The following is a 17,134-nucleotide window of genomic DNA, read 5'->3' on the forward strand; positions in this document are numbered from 1 at the left end:
CCATGCCCCCCAAACCTAGCCCAGAGTGATTTTATGCCTCAACTTTATTCATTGGCTGTACTTTCAGAACCCTCACCCCCGCAACTCCCGAAAAGTCAGTCTGGCACTCCTATTAAGGAGGAAGTTACATTGAGTTGTGGATAGTTCCCCAGGGCAAGAGGCAGGAGAGACTGAGAGCACTGGAAATAAACAGCAGAAGAAACAAATAGACAATGATGCATGGAGGGGCAAGGAGAATGTGACATGCTTAAATACAAGTAAGGTGTAGAGGCAGGTAAAAAAAGGTAAAGGTAAAGGACCCCTGGACGGTTCAGTCCAGTCAAAGGTAAATATGGGGTTGAGTCACTCATCTCACTTTCAGGCCAAGGGAGATGGTGTTTGTCCACAGACAGTTTTCTGGGTCATGCGGCCAGCAGGACTAAACCACTTCTGGTGCAATGGGACACCATGACAGAAACCAGAGTGCACAGAAAAGCCGTTTACCTTCCCGCCGGAGTGGTACCTATTGATCTACTTGCACTTTGATGTGCTTTCAAACTGCTAGGTTGGCAGGAACAGGGACAGAGCAACGGGAGCTCACTCCATCGCGAGGATTCAAACCGCTGACCTTCTGATCGGCAAGCCCACGAGGCTCAGTGGTTTAGACCACAGTGCCACACCCAAGACAAGGCAAGAAGCGTGATATGCCAAATGGATGTCAGTGGAAAAGCGTCACATTACGGTACCCAAGTGCCTTTTTGCTCTACTATTGGTTAGGTTAGAAGCACGTTTTTGCTACATGAGAGATGTCAGCAGAACAACAGGAAAGTCACATCCCTCACGCAAGAATGCAGGAACATTCAAGGGGTGAAGCGAGATTTCTGGCGGTGCAGATGGGTCCGCCTCAAAGAACTTGATAAGGCACTTAGACAATGAAGGGTGAAGACTGTCATGAATTCTACTCATATTGATCCAGAGAAGATCAATAGTTAGCCAAGTAATATCTTAAACACTTTGCCGGATCCCCCCAAAATAGACCAGAGGCAATTAATATTTCATCCAGCAGAGCTTTACCGCTATTGAAGGCAAATGAGCATCATGGTCACAAATCCAATACATTCACCTGCTGAAAATTGCCTGCTGGAAGAAGCACATCAGCAAAATTACCGTTCACATAGCCACCATCTTTATGGGCTTGGGCGCATTCCTGGTAGTCGTCATCTCCTACATCTTGGCTTCCATCTCGCGGATCTGCTCCATGATAGTGGTCGTCCTCTACTTCGGAAGTGGATTGGTGAACTACAACCACCTCAGCGCAGGCTACTCCTTGGAGGTTGACACCCTGATCTCCTTTGGGGCCAGCTAATATAAATATATAAAGCCATTTTATTTCCCCAGAGAATCTTGGAAAATACTCTTCATTTTAAAATCTTCATTTATTTTCTGTTGCCGCTGACAGTTTTTCTTATGACTAAAGTTTATATTTTGTTGCTCACATCTGTGTTTCTTTTTAATGTAAGTGACCCAGAAAATGTTGCTGTTGGGTGGCAAATAAACATTGACAATAAAAAACAAATACACAAGCAAAACCACCAGTGCTTGTGCATTGTGCTTGGATGCTGAGCTAAGCCAAATCTTGTACTCTGTTGCGGTGAGTTAGGTGGGAAGAGGTGGGATTGGTGGGTTCATGAGCATGTATAAATCTGTGGGACCCTTCCCCAACTGTGACGGAAACTGGAGCTTACAGGGTTAAACAGCTCAGTTCCACCATCCTGCCTCTGAGGGGCGGAGAGATCTACATCCGGGATCTGTTTCTTTGTTCTGTCTGTACTTTCATTTTTATCTGGGATGGAGGATGTCTTTCTCTCCAGAAAATGGCTGAATTTATTGCTGCTGTAAATAAAGCTTCCAGCGTATAAAGAAGCTGAGTGGACTCTTGATTTATGCATACTATGCACACACAGAGGGCAGAAGGCCAATTCGCTGTGTTTTACTGTGCTCTGCTCAGAGTTCAAAGGGAGCAGAGATACACGATGGAAGCCTGCCGGACCTTTACCCTGAGCAATATTTACAGGTTATGGACCAGTCGTGCTCCAAAGGAAAGGGAGCTTTCTGCGAAGGCTGTGCTGTGCCTGTGTCCTTAAAGAGCTGCTGAGAAATCTAGCTGGAGCTTTTGCTCTGCTGTGTGCCTTTTAAGGCAAGGCAGAGTGCTCACTGGGAAGAAAGGATCTTGCTGAAGGAAGCATCCCCTTGAAGCCGGCTAGCGTGAGTACTAATGTCCGCGGAAGGAGATGGCAGAGCTTCAGGAGACCTTTAATGTCCCAATTGAAAGGCTCAATGGGCAGAATTGGGAGTACTGGTCCAGAAGAATGAGGGCATGGCTTCTGGCCAAAGGGCTCTGGCACTGCACACAAGCCCCACTGATCCAGGCTGCAAACGGAGCTGCTGCAGCTGACGTGGAGGCTGCTCTGATAGAGATCAGTGGGTGCTGTGCATGCTGAGGGCTAACGTGGATGCTTTGCTGTTGCACCACCTTGAGGGTCTCAAGACAGCTCAGCCTGCTTGGCAGGTGCCGGAGAGGATTTGTGAAACCACAGCGGGAGCCGATGGCCACGTTTCTGGGAGCTGCTTCTTTGTCTCGGGGAGGCTATGTGATGAAGAGGCCCGTAGGCAGAGAGCAGGGGTTCGAGCAGGCCCAGGCTGTCCTGCATCCAAGAGTGGGGGTGCAGGGAGGAGTGGAGACACTGTGAAAGATTTTGCTTCGAGACATTGCTACAGATGCAGGTCCCCCTCCCATCTCACGAGAGACTGTCCAGTAGAGGCACCAGAATGATCCAAGGTCATCTCCCATGGCAACCACCAGATTAGCACATCTGCGAAGCGTGGGAAGCCGAGAAAAAGGGGAACTGGCAGAGACGGTTTGGAGCAAAGGCATTTGGCAGCTTCCATGGCAACAGTCAAGGACTGTGACCAGGGCAACATGCTGACCTTTGTGATTGACAGTGGAGCATCGCACCACCTAGTGCCCTCTGGTGGTTTTTTGCATAACTGCACCTCTGTAAAATCTGGGGGGGGGGGGAGTTTGCCTTGCAGATGGAAGCAAACGTGCTTTGACTATGTCTGGCTCACTGTCTTGTTCTTTCTTACAGGCATCGATTGAGGCTTGCGTTGTCACTGAATTGTCCGTCTGTTTGTTATCTGTTTCTGCTCTTGTTGCTGATGGTTTCAGAGTTTGTTTTGAGAATAACATGTGTCTCATTTCCAGGGGCGGGCGACAGCTGATCAGTGTGGAATGCAAAGATAGGCTGTTTGTGCTAGAAACCTCTCTTGCAGGTCCGGGTATCACTGAGGCAGCACAAGCTCAATGTGCCAACGTTCCAGTCCATGATGCGTGCCACCATCTTTGGCACAGAAGAATGGGTCATGTGAACTGGGGATCCCAGAGTGCACTGAGGGGTGCAAAATGAAGTCATGTGCCAAATTTCTTGATTGCAGGGCCTGTAAACAGGCAAAAGTGAAAACGTGTTCTTATCCTAGGTCTGACAGGGTAACCACCAAACCCTTTGAACTGGTGCATGCAGATTTGTGTGGCCCTATGAGACATCACCTTACCAACAAAGGTCCGTATAGTTAAAGCCATGGTCTTCCCGGTAGTGATGTATGGAAGTGAGAGCTGGATCATAAAGAAGGCTGATCGCTGAAGAATTGATGCTTTTGAGTTATGGTGCTGGAGGAGACTCTTGAGAGTCCCATGGACTGCAAGAAGATCAAACCTCTCCATTCTGAAGGAAATCAGCCCTGAGTGCTCACTGGAAGGACAGGTCCTGAAGCTGAGGCTCCAATACTTTGGCCACCTCATGAGAAGAGAAGACTCCCTGGAAAAGACCCTGATGTTGGGAAAGATGGAGGGCCCAAGGAGAAGGGGATGACGGAGGACGAGATGGTGGGACAGTGTTCTCGAAGCTACAAACATGAGTCTGACCAAACTGCGGGAGGCAGTGGAAGACAGAAGTGCCCGGTGTGCTCTAGTCCATGGGGTCACGAAGAGTTGGTCATGACTAAACGACTAAACAACAACAATGCCAGTGGCCAGTCTGGGTGGGGCCAAATTTGCTCTTTCTCTGGTGGATGATTTTTCATGGACTAGCTGGATTTTCACAATCAAACACAAGAGTGAGGCTGCATCGATAGTGAGAGACTGGATAACAGCAGTTGAGTTGCAATACTCATTGCGTGTTAAGAGCTTTCATTCGGATCTTGGTGGGGAGTTCACCAGGTCTGCGCTGCAGACTTTCTTCCGCCAGAAAGGGAAACGCCATAGGTTGACTCTCGTGCACAGTCCCCAACAGAATGGTGTTGCAGGATGCAGGAAGAGAATGCTTCAGGAGATGTCCGCAACTGTGCTTTTTGATGCTGGGCTCCCCCAGAGGTTTTTAGGGGAAGCATGGCGGAACGCTTCGTTCACTTTGAATCGTTCTTTCTGTTCTATTGTAGGGGACACACCCTATTTTCTGCTCCATGGCAAGAAGCCCAAGGTGCATTTCTTCCATGTGTTTGGCTGCGAGGCTTGGGTCCTTGTGCCAAAGGCCAAGCGCAGAAAGGGTGGCCCTAGGTCCCAAAAGATGATTTTCTGTGGGTATTAGCCGGAGACTAAGGGGTTGAGATTTGCCTATCCAACTGGCAATCAGTCCAGGGTTCTAATCAGCAGGAGTGCTGAGTTCTGTGAACAGAGTGGGTGGACCCGTATACATGGGAACCCTGACATTCTTTCAGGGAGTTTGCTTGACTCTGGTGATGAAGAAGAGGTAGAGGCTGAACCCGCTGCTGAGACACAGAGTCCTGACCCAGAGCAGGAACAGGGAAGAGCTTCTCCTAAAGCTGTGAAGCTTGAACAGAGAAGTGCTCCTTCCTCACCCACAGGTCCAGCTGAGAAGTCCAGAAGGCACAGTAAGTCAGAGGGGGGATTCTCTGACAGCAAGGAGTTCTGACTGGCCCTAGCAGGTCAGAGGGGGTACCTGAAGTTGTGCTGAGACGTTCCACTCGCACAACTAAAGGTAAACCTCCAAACAGGTTTGCAGTCACAAACGTGTGGGTAGGTATGGCTCAATGTGAACCTGAGAGTTTTGAGGAGTTCAGAAACTGCCTCAGGAAGAAGGTAGGAAATGGCATGAGGCAATGCAAGAGATAGGCTCAATGGAGTCTCTGGGTGTGTTCTCCCTCAAGACGCTGCCGGCGGGCAAGCAGGCCATGAGCAGTTGCTGGGTTTATCGTCTTAAACCCACAGCAACAGGGGAACCACAGTACAAGGCTAGGCTAGTAGCCAGAGGTTTCACGGAGCGGAAGGGGCTGCATTACACTGAGGTACATGCTCCCACTTCCAGGAGTGAAACTCTACACATGCTCAACCAGGGAGAAGAGTTGGTGGAAGAAGATTGGATGAAATTTAAAACTTATTTGCAGAAACATTGTAAAATTTTTGAATGCTGATGACATTGAAATGAATTGAAGGGGTTCTAGCAACAAGGTAAAATGTAAGATGGGATTAATAATAGATAAACTAATAGGACATGAATTTGCTGAACCAATTCTCAAAAAGGGATACAAAAGTGGGAGACGTGAGGAAGTCAGGAAAATAAGTTAACTAAAGATGAGAAATTAAGAAAGAGGGAATTTTTGTTTTTCTTTTATATGTGATTTTTTCTTTTTCCTTTTGTGTTTAATGTCTGTATTTTTGTATTTTGTAATTTTGTATCTTTTTTCGTCTTTTGTACTTCTCTAAACTTTTCTATTGATAAAACCTAATAAAATGTTATTAAAAAAAATACACATGCTCTTAGTCATTGCTGCACAAAGAGGTTTTCAGGTGCATCACTTTGATGTGGATGTGGCCTATTTGAACTCAGACCTCCAGGAGGATCTGTACATGCTTCCTCCTCCAGGGTTTGAGGGCAATAGGCTGGATGCTGTGTGGAAATTTCACGTCAATTTACAGCCTGAAACAGTCGGCCAGGAATTGGAACTTGCGCCTGAATGAAGCCTTAGAGTAGTTAAGTTTCAAGAAGAGTCTTGCTGACAGCTGCCTGTACTCGAAAGGGTCAGGAGAGTCACAAGAACTGGTCTTGGTGTTTGCTGATGACATAATTCATGTCTCAAGGGCAGACAAACAGGTGCAGAAGTTTGCCAAAGAGCTTGGAAAACGTTTTCAACTCAAGAACCTGGGTGCAGTGAAAGTCTACCTAGGGGTACAGATGGACAGGTCTGAAGATTGAAGCTTCTTGCTCAGTCAGAAAGGCAAGATTAAGCAGTTGCTTGAGAAGTTCAGAATGTCTGATTGTGCAGGGGTTAGGACACCCATGGAGACAAGCTATGTGAAAGAGTCAGCTAGCAGAACGCGCTGAGTGTGAGAACGCTGAGATCTTTCAGTCAGTTCTGGGTAGTTTGTTGTATCTTTCCCAGTGGAGCAGGCCGGACATGGCTTTTGCTACTAATCTGCTTAGCTGGGAAGCTACAAAACCCAATGTAAATGCCTGGAATGGTATTAAGCAGGTGCTGAGATACCTGTAGGATACCAAAGACTTCCGGCTCAAACTGTCAGCTACAGGTGACGCCAAGCTCATGTGTTGGACAGATAGTGACTGGGCGAATCTGGAGGACAGGAAATCTGTATCTGGAATGGTAATAAAGTTTGGGGAATCACTAGTTGGGTGGAAGTCCCAGGAGCAGAGTCTTATTGCGCTGTCCTCTACTGAAGCTGAGTTCAGCGCACTGTCGGAGTTGTGCTGGAAACTGGAGTTCTAAAGATGTCTGGTTCAGGAAATCTGTGGGGGGTGTTGCTTGCCCATCACTGTTTGGGAGGAGAATCAACCCTGTCTGAAGTTGGCAGAGTCTGGGCAGTCTAAGGCCAGAACCAAACATCTGGACATATGTTTCCAGAATGTGTGTCAGAGTGTTCAAACAGGCTTGGTGAAGTTACGGTACTGTCCAAGGCAAAGGAACCTGGCAGATGGGTTCACAAAACCAACTGCATGAAAAAGTTTGCCAGAATAAGAGTATCTTCAGTTGTTTCCAGAAAATACAAATAATGGGCATCTGCCCTATCTCAACATGGATGTTGAACCAGCAGCAGGGCCTTCTCAGCAGTGGCGCCCACTCTGTGGAATGCCCTCCCATCAGATGTCAAGGAAATAAACGACTATCCGACTTCTAGAAGACACCTGAAGGTAGCCCTGTTTAGGGAAGTTTATAATGTTTGATGTTTTATCGTGATTTTAATATTCTGTTGGGAACTGCCCGGAATGGCTGGGGTATAAATAATTTATTATTATTATTATTATTATTATTATTATTATTATTATTATTACACAAAACAGGGGCAGCCACTCTGAAGACACTACTCCAAACTGCCATGGACTAAGCTTTGGATATTTCAGAGACTTCAAGGATAGCCTCTCCTGCAGAACATAGTGACCTCTTCTGGGACTATAAGGGATAATGTGGCCTCAGACAAAGTGTTCCATGCTGGTGGGAGTTTGCCCCCACAAGCAGCTTAGCTGCTGCAACCTGCAGCCTCCAGAGCAGTCTTGAGAGTAGCCTCACATGGAACCATAGAGCTGGAAGGGACTCCAAGGGTCCTCTAGTCCACCCCTCTGCAATGCAGGAATCTCAGCGAAAGCATCCATGACAGAGGGCCATCCAACCTCTGCTTAGAAACCTCCAAGGAAGGAGAGCCCACCACCTTCCAAGGGAGTCCCTTCCACTGTTGAGCAGTTCTTCTCATCAGAAAGCTCTTCCTGATGTTGAGTCAGAATCCCCTTTCTTGTAACTTGAAGCCTTGGGTTTTAGTCCCACCCTCCAGCGCAGGAGTAAACAAACTTGCTCCATCTTCCATGGGAGAGCCCTTAATGTCTGGACCTCCTGGGGGGGCGCTAGGGGCGCATTGGAAGATGGCCGACAATACCATCTTCCCAGCTCGCATGAGGTAATTTAGAGGCTGGTTATGGGGAGTATATCAGCCTCCCTTCTTCTTCCCAGGGGGTGGGAAGATGCTGCCTCGCCCGCGGTTGCCCATAAATCACCCCTGAGTTTGAAAGAGGAGGGGGGCACTGGGCAGAAAGCCCTCGAGCGAGCTCTGGAGCTCCTGGACACTGCTTTCAAGAGTGAAACTAGTTGCATTGCTTAAGAGGGGAAAAATTGGAGAAAGTAAATGCACATGTTTCGAGTGAAGTCAGGGGTGTATTATCTGTTAAATAAATCTACCACTGAGAAGATAAGAGTGATGGGACGGAATGAACAGAAGACTACATCAAAGAATCACAGCCATGTCGGTATGTTCAACGGAATGGAAAGGGGGGGGGACTTTCTTTTCCATTATGATTTACCTAACAACCCCCCCCCCCGAAGAACCGTCACAATGACTGATAGCAAGTGAGAGTAGAAAATAAACTGTGTGAAAAAAGGCGAAAGATTTATACGATCTGAGGTGAAACCAGAGTAATATAAACTGTGTGGAAACAAAAATATTAACAAAAGGTTTTATTTTGTGAAAGAGCTGGAAAGAAGAGAGGCTTTCTTTTGGCGTAGTTACTACAGTGATCCGCCATTATGAGACAGACTTTGTTGCGAGATTTACAGCCAAAGGGGGGGGGGTGAACCACTGTTCTGTTATCAGGTTTGGATCGTAAATTTGAAAGGGCAATAACCCTCCTGGAAAGGCTGATTTATGGTGCAACTGGTCTGGGAAAATTAAGGAGCGGATGCCTAGACTGTATTTCATCGGAATTGACTAAAATGGCAACGGCTGCTTGAACAGGACTTTTTGACTTTTGGATCTGTGTTGAGATGAATTGCGGGAGAGCATTACAAAGTTCACACAGAAATATAAACAACGTTCCTTTCAACTCGCTTGTGGAAACAACTCGGAGGTTATTAAGAAGAAAAACGATAACAACAAGGAGATGGGAAAATGGGACTTGTGAATATCAAAGCAGCAGAAATATAAGATGATTGGACCCCTACTGAACTCGAAGCATGGGTACCCCCCCCCCCACAAAAAAATAAAATTCAGTTAAATATTTGGACTGTGTGATATGTATTGGCATAATTTGGAATAATTAATATGATATGATTGGTTTGTTAAATGGAAATTTAATAAAAATTATTTTTTAAAAAATATGTCTGGACCTCCTCCATGGAAGGAGGTCTGGTCCAGGCACAGCCCAGGATGCTGGCAGCCTCCCAAAAGCTGTGCCCTTCCACATCTCCTGCGTTGGCTACTGCTTCCACATTCTTACTAGCCACGGTCACTAGAGTCTCCTCCTCTTTGCCCTAACTGCCTACAACTTTGGTGGCTGGCAGGTGAGAGATAGAATTTTAATTTCCCCATAGCTCTTCCTTCCTTGCTTTCTCCCCTGGCTTAACAGCATCCACACAGGAGCTCCAATGGTGAAAATGAGTCTCAAAGGGAATTTAAATCTCGCCAGGAGGACACACTTTCCATAACATGACTTAATAGCTCTGAGGTTACTGCTGGCCTCCTGCCGCCTCCCTACCAGCAATTAAGGGTGCCCCAATTAAAGGACACCATCCATTGCGCTTGGCTCTATCATACCTGCAAAAAAATCCTACCCCCATGGGACAAATTGATTCACTGCAGCTGCAGCCTTCCTCTCTGTGGATTCTGGGTGCACAGATAACCCCATGGTCCACACACAAGGTAACAATTGCTCCCCTACAAGGAAAGACAGCCAGCCACCCACAAGGCAGACAGCAGGGAAGTTTGCTCACAACGAACATGGGCCCTGGTGTCAACATGAGATCTTCAAGGCCCTTTCTTGGTGTCGCATTTGGATAAGAGATTTTGCCAAAGCTGCTTCTTCACAATTGGTTGTATTCAGAACTCCTAGTGGTGTTCTGAACTCCTACTTTTCTGAAGGAAATGGCCAAACACCAGGAACCTTCTGCTTGTTTCCAGGCAGAATAAAAACTTACTTGTTGGCTAGAAACTGCACCAACTTGTATCACACAGAGAAGCTTCCAGAACCCTCTGGAATTAGAATAGGAAAGATCTCTACACATCAGATCAATACTTACTGCACCAAAGAATGCAAACGGACAAGTCTATCCATGGCTACTGGCTGAGGTAGCTAAACTTTAGCCAGAGGTCTCAGAGCACTGAAGGACACTTGCTGGGCTCACACACATTGCTTTTCTCACAAGAGGCAGCTGTGGAGTGCGAGAGGGAGACGTGTGAGTACACTGAGAAGAGACAGGCGCTGAACAGGGAAAAGGTGACTGTTTTGAACAAGGGCAGAAGTTTGAGTAAATCAAGGATGCACGGATGCAAAATTGTGTTTTCAAATAATTCCAGAAGTTAGAATAATACAGGAATGGAGGAAAGCAGAGGGGGTGGGGTGGTGATTTCAAACAAGGGCAAAAGTTTGAGTAGAGTGATCAGGGTGATGCGGGGAAAGGTGGCAATTTGTTTTTTTATTATACTTTTTAAATTAATTTTCAGTATAAGAAATATCACATCAGATAAAGTAAGCATTAAAAAAATTAAAAAAACCTTACAATACTGTTTTCAAATTCAATAAAACATCCAAATGTGGGATTTCTCAAATCCCTTACTCCCCTCTGCCCCTTCCTCTGCTTCCATTATGTCTGTGTAATAGTATTAATCTTATTGTATCCAGTTCTATCTTTTATAATCATATTGCATTTTTTTCTTAAAATCCTGCCAAGGGAGGTGCAATTAAAAAGAAGGGTTGAGCACAGAGAAAAGGGAGCTTCGAAACACTCTGTGGTGCGAGTTTTCTGGTGTTCAGTTCTGTGTTCTGCCAGTCTCTCTTTCTGCTTGTAGAAATTTGCTTGCTTGCTTTTGTTAAAACAAAATCCCCTCAGTGTCTCTCCATGCCTGCTTTGTTCAAACCACTGCCATTATTAAAACCCACGATTTTGGTCCCTTTCTTCCTCCACTCCACTTTAACTTCTGCCATTGTTTCTGTAAAGCAAGAAACCATGCACTCCAAGGTATGGATCTGGTTCTGTATTTACCTAGAAAGCATGCAAAAGACTCTTGGTGGGACAGATATCTGTTTATAGCAGGATGACTACTACTGGGCTTCCTTCAACGTCACTTTTCTCTCTCCTCAGATCCTCCTCTTTCCTTCTTCATGGATGTAGAGAATCAAACACAGGTACAAGAGTTTATCTTCTTGGGCCTCTCCAGAGCCCCGAGCGACCAAGTTCCCCTCTTCTTGGTCTTCCTAGCTGCCTATTTGGCCATCGTCACGGGCAACCTCATGATATTAATCGTGGTCCTGATGGATTCGCGCCTTCACAGCCCCATGTACTTTTTCCTCAGTCACCTCTCTTGCTTGGACATTTGTGTTTCTTCTGTCGTCGTGCCAAAGATCCTGGTGAACTTCCTGCGCCAGAGTCACACCATCTCCTACAACCAGTGCATGGCACAAACATTCTTTCTGATAGGGTTTTTTGGAAGTGAGCCTGCCCTGTTAGCCGTCATGGCCTATGACCGCTATGCCGCCATTTGCCAGCCATTGCACTACAGCCGTCTCATGAGGAACAGGCTGTGCATCTCTCTCGCTGTGGCCTCCTGGATCTGGGGCTTCCTGGACTCAGCGATTCACGCTGCCTTGGCCTCCAAGCTTCGCTTCTGTGGAGCCAACCAGATTCCCCAAATCTTTTGCGATGTGCCTCCGCTGTTGAAGATTGCCTGCAGTGATACGAGCATCAATGAATTGGCCACTCACATCACCAGCATCTTTGTGGGCCTGGCTCCCTTCCTCTTCATCATCTTCTCCTATTTCTACATCTTGGCCTCCATTCTGAAGATTCACTCCAACACTGGCAGGAAGAAAGCCTTCTCCACCTGTGCCTCACACTTGGTTGTGGTCACCCTCTGTGTCGGAAACGGATTCGTAAACTACAACCGCCCAAGCACCGGCTCCTCTCTGGAGATAGACACAGTGCTCTCCGCAATGTATTGCATCGTCACCCCTATGCTGAACCCCCTCATCTACAGCCTCCGCAATAAGGAGGTGAAGGAAGCCCTGAGGAAGGTTCTGAACTGCCAGAGGACAATTTGAATCTCATTTCTGTTTCTCTGTACGGCAGGGCTTCACTGGAACATGTCTGCTGGGAACAGCGAAATTGATAAGTGGGAATTAATGAAGAGGGAGAAACTGTAGACAAAGTCACTGTAAGGGACTGGACTCAAGAGGGCGAGGGGGAGATGGAATGGTGAGACCACCACCCCCTTCTCCTGATGCTCCTGAAGGAGAGGAATGCAGTATTGAATTTCAGCAGGGCTTTGAGGAGTTTGAGGGAAGCTCCAGCTCAGAGACAGCCCAACAGAAGAGTTGGGGAGTGTTAGAAGAAGGGGAGAATGTGGAAGGGGGACTAGCTGACACATTGTCACTGGAGAGTATTTCTGGTCAGGGGCTCTCAGAGCCAAGAGAAGGATGAGCCCAAGCAGAGTGCAGAATGTGGGGAGGATGATCACAGGGAGAAGGCCAGAGGACCATGGAGTATTTGTGCAGCTGGTTCTTCCTGTTCAATTGCCTTGCATTTGCTCCTATTGAATTTCATTCAGTTATGACCCAGTTCTGCATGTGCTAAGGTCATCTTGAATCCCAATTCTGTCCTCTGCAGCATTAGCTACCCCTCCTAACTTGGTGTCATCTGCAAATTGGATGAGCATCCTCTCAGTTCCTTCATCCAAATCATTTATAAAGACATTGAAAAACAGCGGACCCAGGAAAGTAGCCTGCGGTACCCCACTAATCTCTCTGGGATGATGAGGAACCATTAATGAGTACTCTCTGGGTTTGGTCATGCAACCAGCTACAAATCCACCTAACAGCTACCTCATCCAGCCCATGTTCTACCAGCTTCTTGGGGGACTTTGTCCACAGCCTTACTGAAATCAAGATACACTACGTCCATAGCATTCCCCTGATCCACCAAGCATGTTTATCGAAGTCAAAAGTGAATACATGGAAATATGAAAGAATAGTAAAGTTGTTGTTGTTGTTTAGTTGTTTAGTCATGTCCGACTCTTCATGACCCCATGGACCAGAGCACACCAGGCACTTCTGTCTTCCACTGCCTCCCGCAGTTTAGTCAAACTCATGCTGGTAGCTTCGAGAACACTGTCCCACCATCTCGTCCTCCATCGTCCCCTTCTCCTTGTGCCCTCCATCTTTCCCAACACCAGGGTCTTTTCCAGGGAGTCTTCTCTTCTCATGAGGTGGCCAAAGTCTTAGAGCCTCAGCTTCAGGATCTGTCCTTCCAGTGAGCACTCAGGGCCGATTTCCTTAAGAATGGAGAGGTTTGATCTTCTTGCAGTCCATGGGACACTCAAGAGTCTCCTCCAGCACCAGAATTCAAAAGCATCAATTCTTCGGCGATCAGCCTTTTTGATGGTCCAGCTCTCACTTCCACACATCACTACTGGGAAAACCATAGCTTCAACTATACGGACCTTTGTTGGCAAGGTGATGTCTCTGCTTTTTAAGAAGCTGTCTACTAAAGTAAAAGAGGAACAGCCATTCACCAACAAACAGCCTCACTGAGTAAATTCCGTCTTCTGTTCTGTAGATCGTGCAACGATGGAGGGTGGGGTGAGGGGGCAAGGCTGGATTCGATTTTACCAAGGCAAGGAAAAGGGCCCAGTGATCGGCAGTGATCTACCAAAACCTCCTGGGGATTGACCTGTTGGACATCCCTGCACTAGGGTGTTGGGCAGAAGTGAGGCAAGGGCAGGGATTTCAATTGGTGAGCAGGGAGTGAGCGGGGAGCAGCCCCTAGATATACATAAAATGTGTATGAAAGAGTTCCGTAAACACCATGCTTTCTGCATTGTAGGAGGTTGGACTAGATGACCATTGGGATCCGCTCCAACTCTGCATTTTAGTATCCTATGTGATGCAATAGAAGGCGGATCGCCGAAGAATGGATGGTTTTGAATTCTGGTGCTGGAGGAGACTCTTGAGAGTCCCATGGACTGCAAGAAGATCAATCCTAGCCATTCTGAAGGAAATCAGCCCTGAGTGCTCACTGGGAGGACAGATCCTGAAGCTGAGGCTCCAAGACTTTGGCCACCTCATGGGAAGAGAAGACTCCCTGGAAAAGACCCTGATGCTGGGAAAGATGGAGGACACAAGGAGAAGGGGACGACAGAGGATGAGATGGTTGGACAGTGTTCTCGAAGCTACCAGCATGAGGGAGGCAGTGGAAGACAGGAGGGCCTGGTGTGCTCTGGTCCAGGGGGTCACGAGGAGTCAGACACAACTAAATGACTAAACAACAACATGTGATACAATATTTCTGCTTCATAATTTTATGTATGTTATACATACTGGTAAATGTTGTATGCATAATGTTATATGCATTGCTGTATGTACTGTAAACCTGGAGTGTTTATGTGTATCGTAATATATATAATAATAAAACCAGTGTGGATAAGCTTGAGATTTTCAGGAGATTCCACCACTACTTTCTGCATACCTTGAGTGCCCCCAAAGCCTCTGCTGATCCCTCCCTCGTGTGGATGGTGTCATTTAGGCCACACAATCAGGGCAGCCCAGCACTGGACTTTGAAAATAGAGGGAGTGATGCCATTCTCTGGCTCTGATGTCATTCTCTGCAGCTCCATCCCACCTCCTTGAAAGTCTCAGAGTAGCACCTGTTTTCTTTGAGTTTTCCTCTCCTGCCTCACTCCCTGCAGATTTCCTCTCCAGGGGCGTCCCCAGGGCCCCTGCATCGCAACATATCCTCACCTGCTGAGACACTTCTGTCCCCACGCAAGTGCAGAAACTTTGGAGCCACTGCAGGCTCTCCAAAGGAAATGTCAGCAGCCTTCTTCCAGAAAATGGGGGTGATGCTTGTGGTGGCAGGTGCCCAACCAGCTCACCTGGGCTAGAGGCAAAGCTGGCGTTCCTAATGCCCCATAGTTAACTCCTCGCCAGGTAGTCTTGGGAATAAGCCTTGAGATGGACTGACAACGATGCTGAACTACTGAAGGTTCTGTGGGCATCGAGGCAGATTATGAAAAGGTGCAAGATGCAAAATCTGTAGGGGAAGTTTGGAGCTGAGAGCGACCTTCTACAGAGTCAGACCGCTGGTCATCTCCAGGGCAGAGCAACTCTGCAGGTTCTTGAGCAACCTTAATTGAAGATGCTCTGCACTGAAAGTGAACCTAAGGAATACTGTGGTGGCTGGTCCTCACTGAGGGAGGGATGAATGGCATGCTAAAAGCCCTAACTGTGGTGGGACACAGGATGGAGGTAAGTTACCATACTTCCTTATCTGCAGCTTTTTCAGTTGCAAACGATGGGAAAACATGAACATGCTAAGTTGGTTAGAATTCAGGCAGGCATGAAGACTGTGTTATTGTCTCTGACACTTAGGTGTGCTGGATCTTGTGGTTTCTTTCTTTATTTTATTGCCTTTAGACAATTCATTAAGTAATTCAAATATCTGAGCACTGAAATCAAATCAGGAGGTTCATGCATTTTCTCAGAGTTTAATAAGCCAAACCTCTACATGTTCTCTCTGTATTTTTTTTAACCTAATGACAGAACAGAAGTCATTAGCAAGTGCCGCTGATTTGAGACGTGTAAAGACATCCACAAGCAAGACGGTGGCCTTTCAACTGACCTGCTCCTCTCTTTCTGCCTGGAGGCTCCCCCTGAAGGACTGGCAAAAGGATGTGTGACTCTGTCACATTCAGTGTCTCTCAGTTTCTCATCTTCCCAGTCTTAAGTTGAGTTCCCCACATCAGTTTGTAAATTGTCCTTGTGAGAATTTATCAACATTTTACAATGAATTTATATTTTTGTATGCCATTATGCCTAATGCACACCTTTTGCAATGCAATTTCCTTCATTTAATCTGCCTCTGTATGCTGTTTTCACTAATATATGCATTTGTATGCTGAATTTGTCCATTTTGGTACACATTACTTGGCTGGTAGTGCTGTTGAATTTTGAGCAAAGAATGACTGTGTTTCAGTCTGTGTGTTGTTCTGGAAAGCGACAAGCTTTTAAATGCAAACAGAATCAGATTTATCTCCATCCCCAGAACTGCACCAGCAAAAGATAGTTGGTGTTCCTCATTGCTGATGCTGAATCCAGGGATAGGCAAAATATATTTCTTGTACAGGTGCCTTTCCTTGCAGGTGAATTCCATATCCTCGATGGAAGCCAACAACCAGACCACACAGGTAATGGAATTTGTCCTCCTGGGTTTCTCCAGCATGCTAGATGGCCAGAGATACCTCTTCTTGGCATATTTCACCATCTACTTGGTGACCATCACGGGTAATGTCATGATCTTCACCCTGATCCAGCTGGATTCCCATCTCCACAGCCCCATGTACTTTTTCCTCAGCCACCTGTCCTGCTTAGATATTTGCCTCTCATCTGTCACGGTCCCCAAAATCCTGGTGAATCTTTTATACCAGCAACACACCATCTCCTACAATCAGTGCATGGCCCAGATGTTCTTCCTGATGTCCTTCACGGGGGCAGAAGCTGTGCTGCTGGCTGCCATGGCTTATGATCGCTACGTCGCCATCTGCAGGCCTTTGTACTACTCAGGCCTCATGAACGTCAAGGCTTGCGCCCAGCTGGCTACTACCGCATGGGTTTGGGGCTTCCTCCATTCCGCTTTTCACACTGCTCTGAGCTCCAACTTGCACTTCTGTGGGCGCAACCAGATTGGGCACATTTTCTGTGACGTCCCCCAGTTGTTGAAAATTGCCTGTGGAGACCTGTACATGAATTTCATGGCGACTCAGGTAGCCAGCGTTTTCATAGGACTATTCCCCTTCCTGGCCATTGGCCTCTCATACTTCTACATCCTCTCCTCTGTCTTGTGAATCCCGTCCAATGCTGGCAGGCAGAAAGCTCTTTCCACTTGCGCCTCTCACGTGATTGTGGTCACCCTTTACTTTGGGAATGGGTTGGTTAACTACAACCAATTTGGACAGGGCTACTCCTTGGAGACAGGCACTCTGATCTCCACGATGTACTGCATTGTCCCCCCTGCGCTGAACCCCCTGATCTACAGCCTCCGCAACAAGGAGGTCAAGGGAGCCCTGAGGAAGTTCCTGGAAAGCCAGAGGAAATGA

General features: G+C 47.0%; 1 protein-coding gene and 1 pseudogene across 2 annotated transcripts; both read left to right on the forward strand.

The window, feature by feature from the left end:
- Window positions 1-11,133: 11,133 nt before the first annotated feature.
- Window positions 11,134-12,086, forward strand: LOC310688160 (olfactory receptor 5V1-like; the record flags this gene model as incomplete). Its single annotated transcript, XM_083464283.1, has 1 exon — window positions 11,134-12,086. The coding sequence occupies exon 1, from the start codon at window positions 11,151-11,153 to the stop codon at window positions 12,084-12,086; it is 936 nt and encodes a 311-aa protein (XP_083320409.1). The 5' UTR covers window positions 11,134-11,150.
- Window positions 12,087-16,228: 4,142 nt separating this feature from the next.
- Window positions 16,229-17,134, forward strand: LOC310686979 (olfactory receptor 5V1-like; annotated as a pseudogene). The gene has a single exon. The product of its transcript is annotated as an olfactory receptor 5V1-like (transcript).

Source organism: Podarcis liolepis, assembly GCF_965112155.1.
Source record: "Podarcis liolepis genome assembly, chromosome: 10".
Lineage (NCBI taxonomy): Eukaryota > Metazoa > Chordata > Lepidosauria > Squamata > Lacertidae > Podarcis > Podarcis liolepis.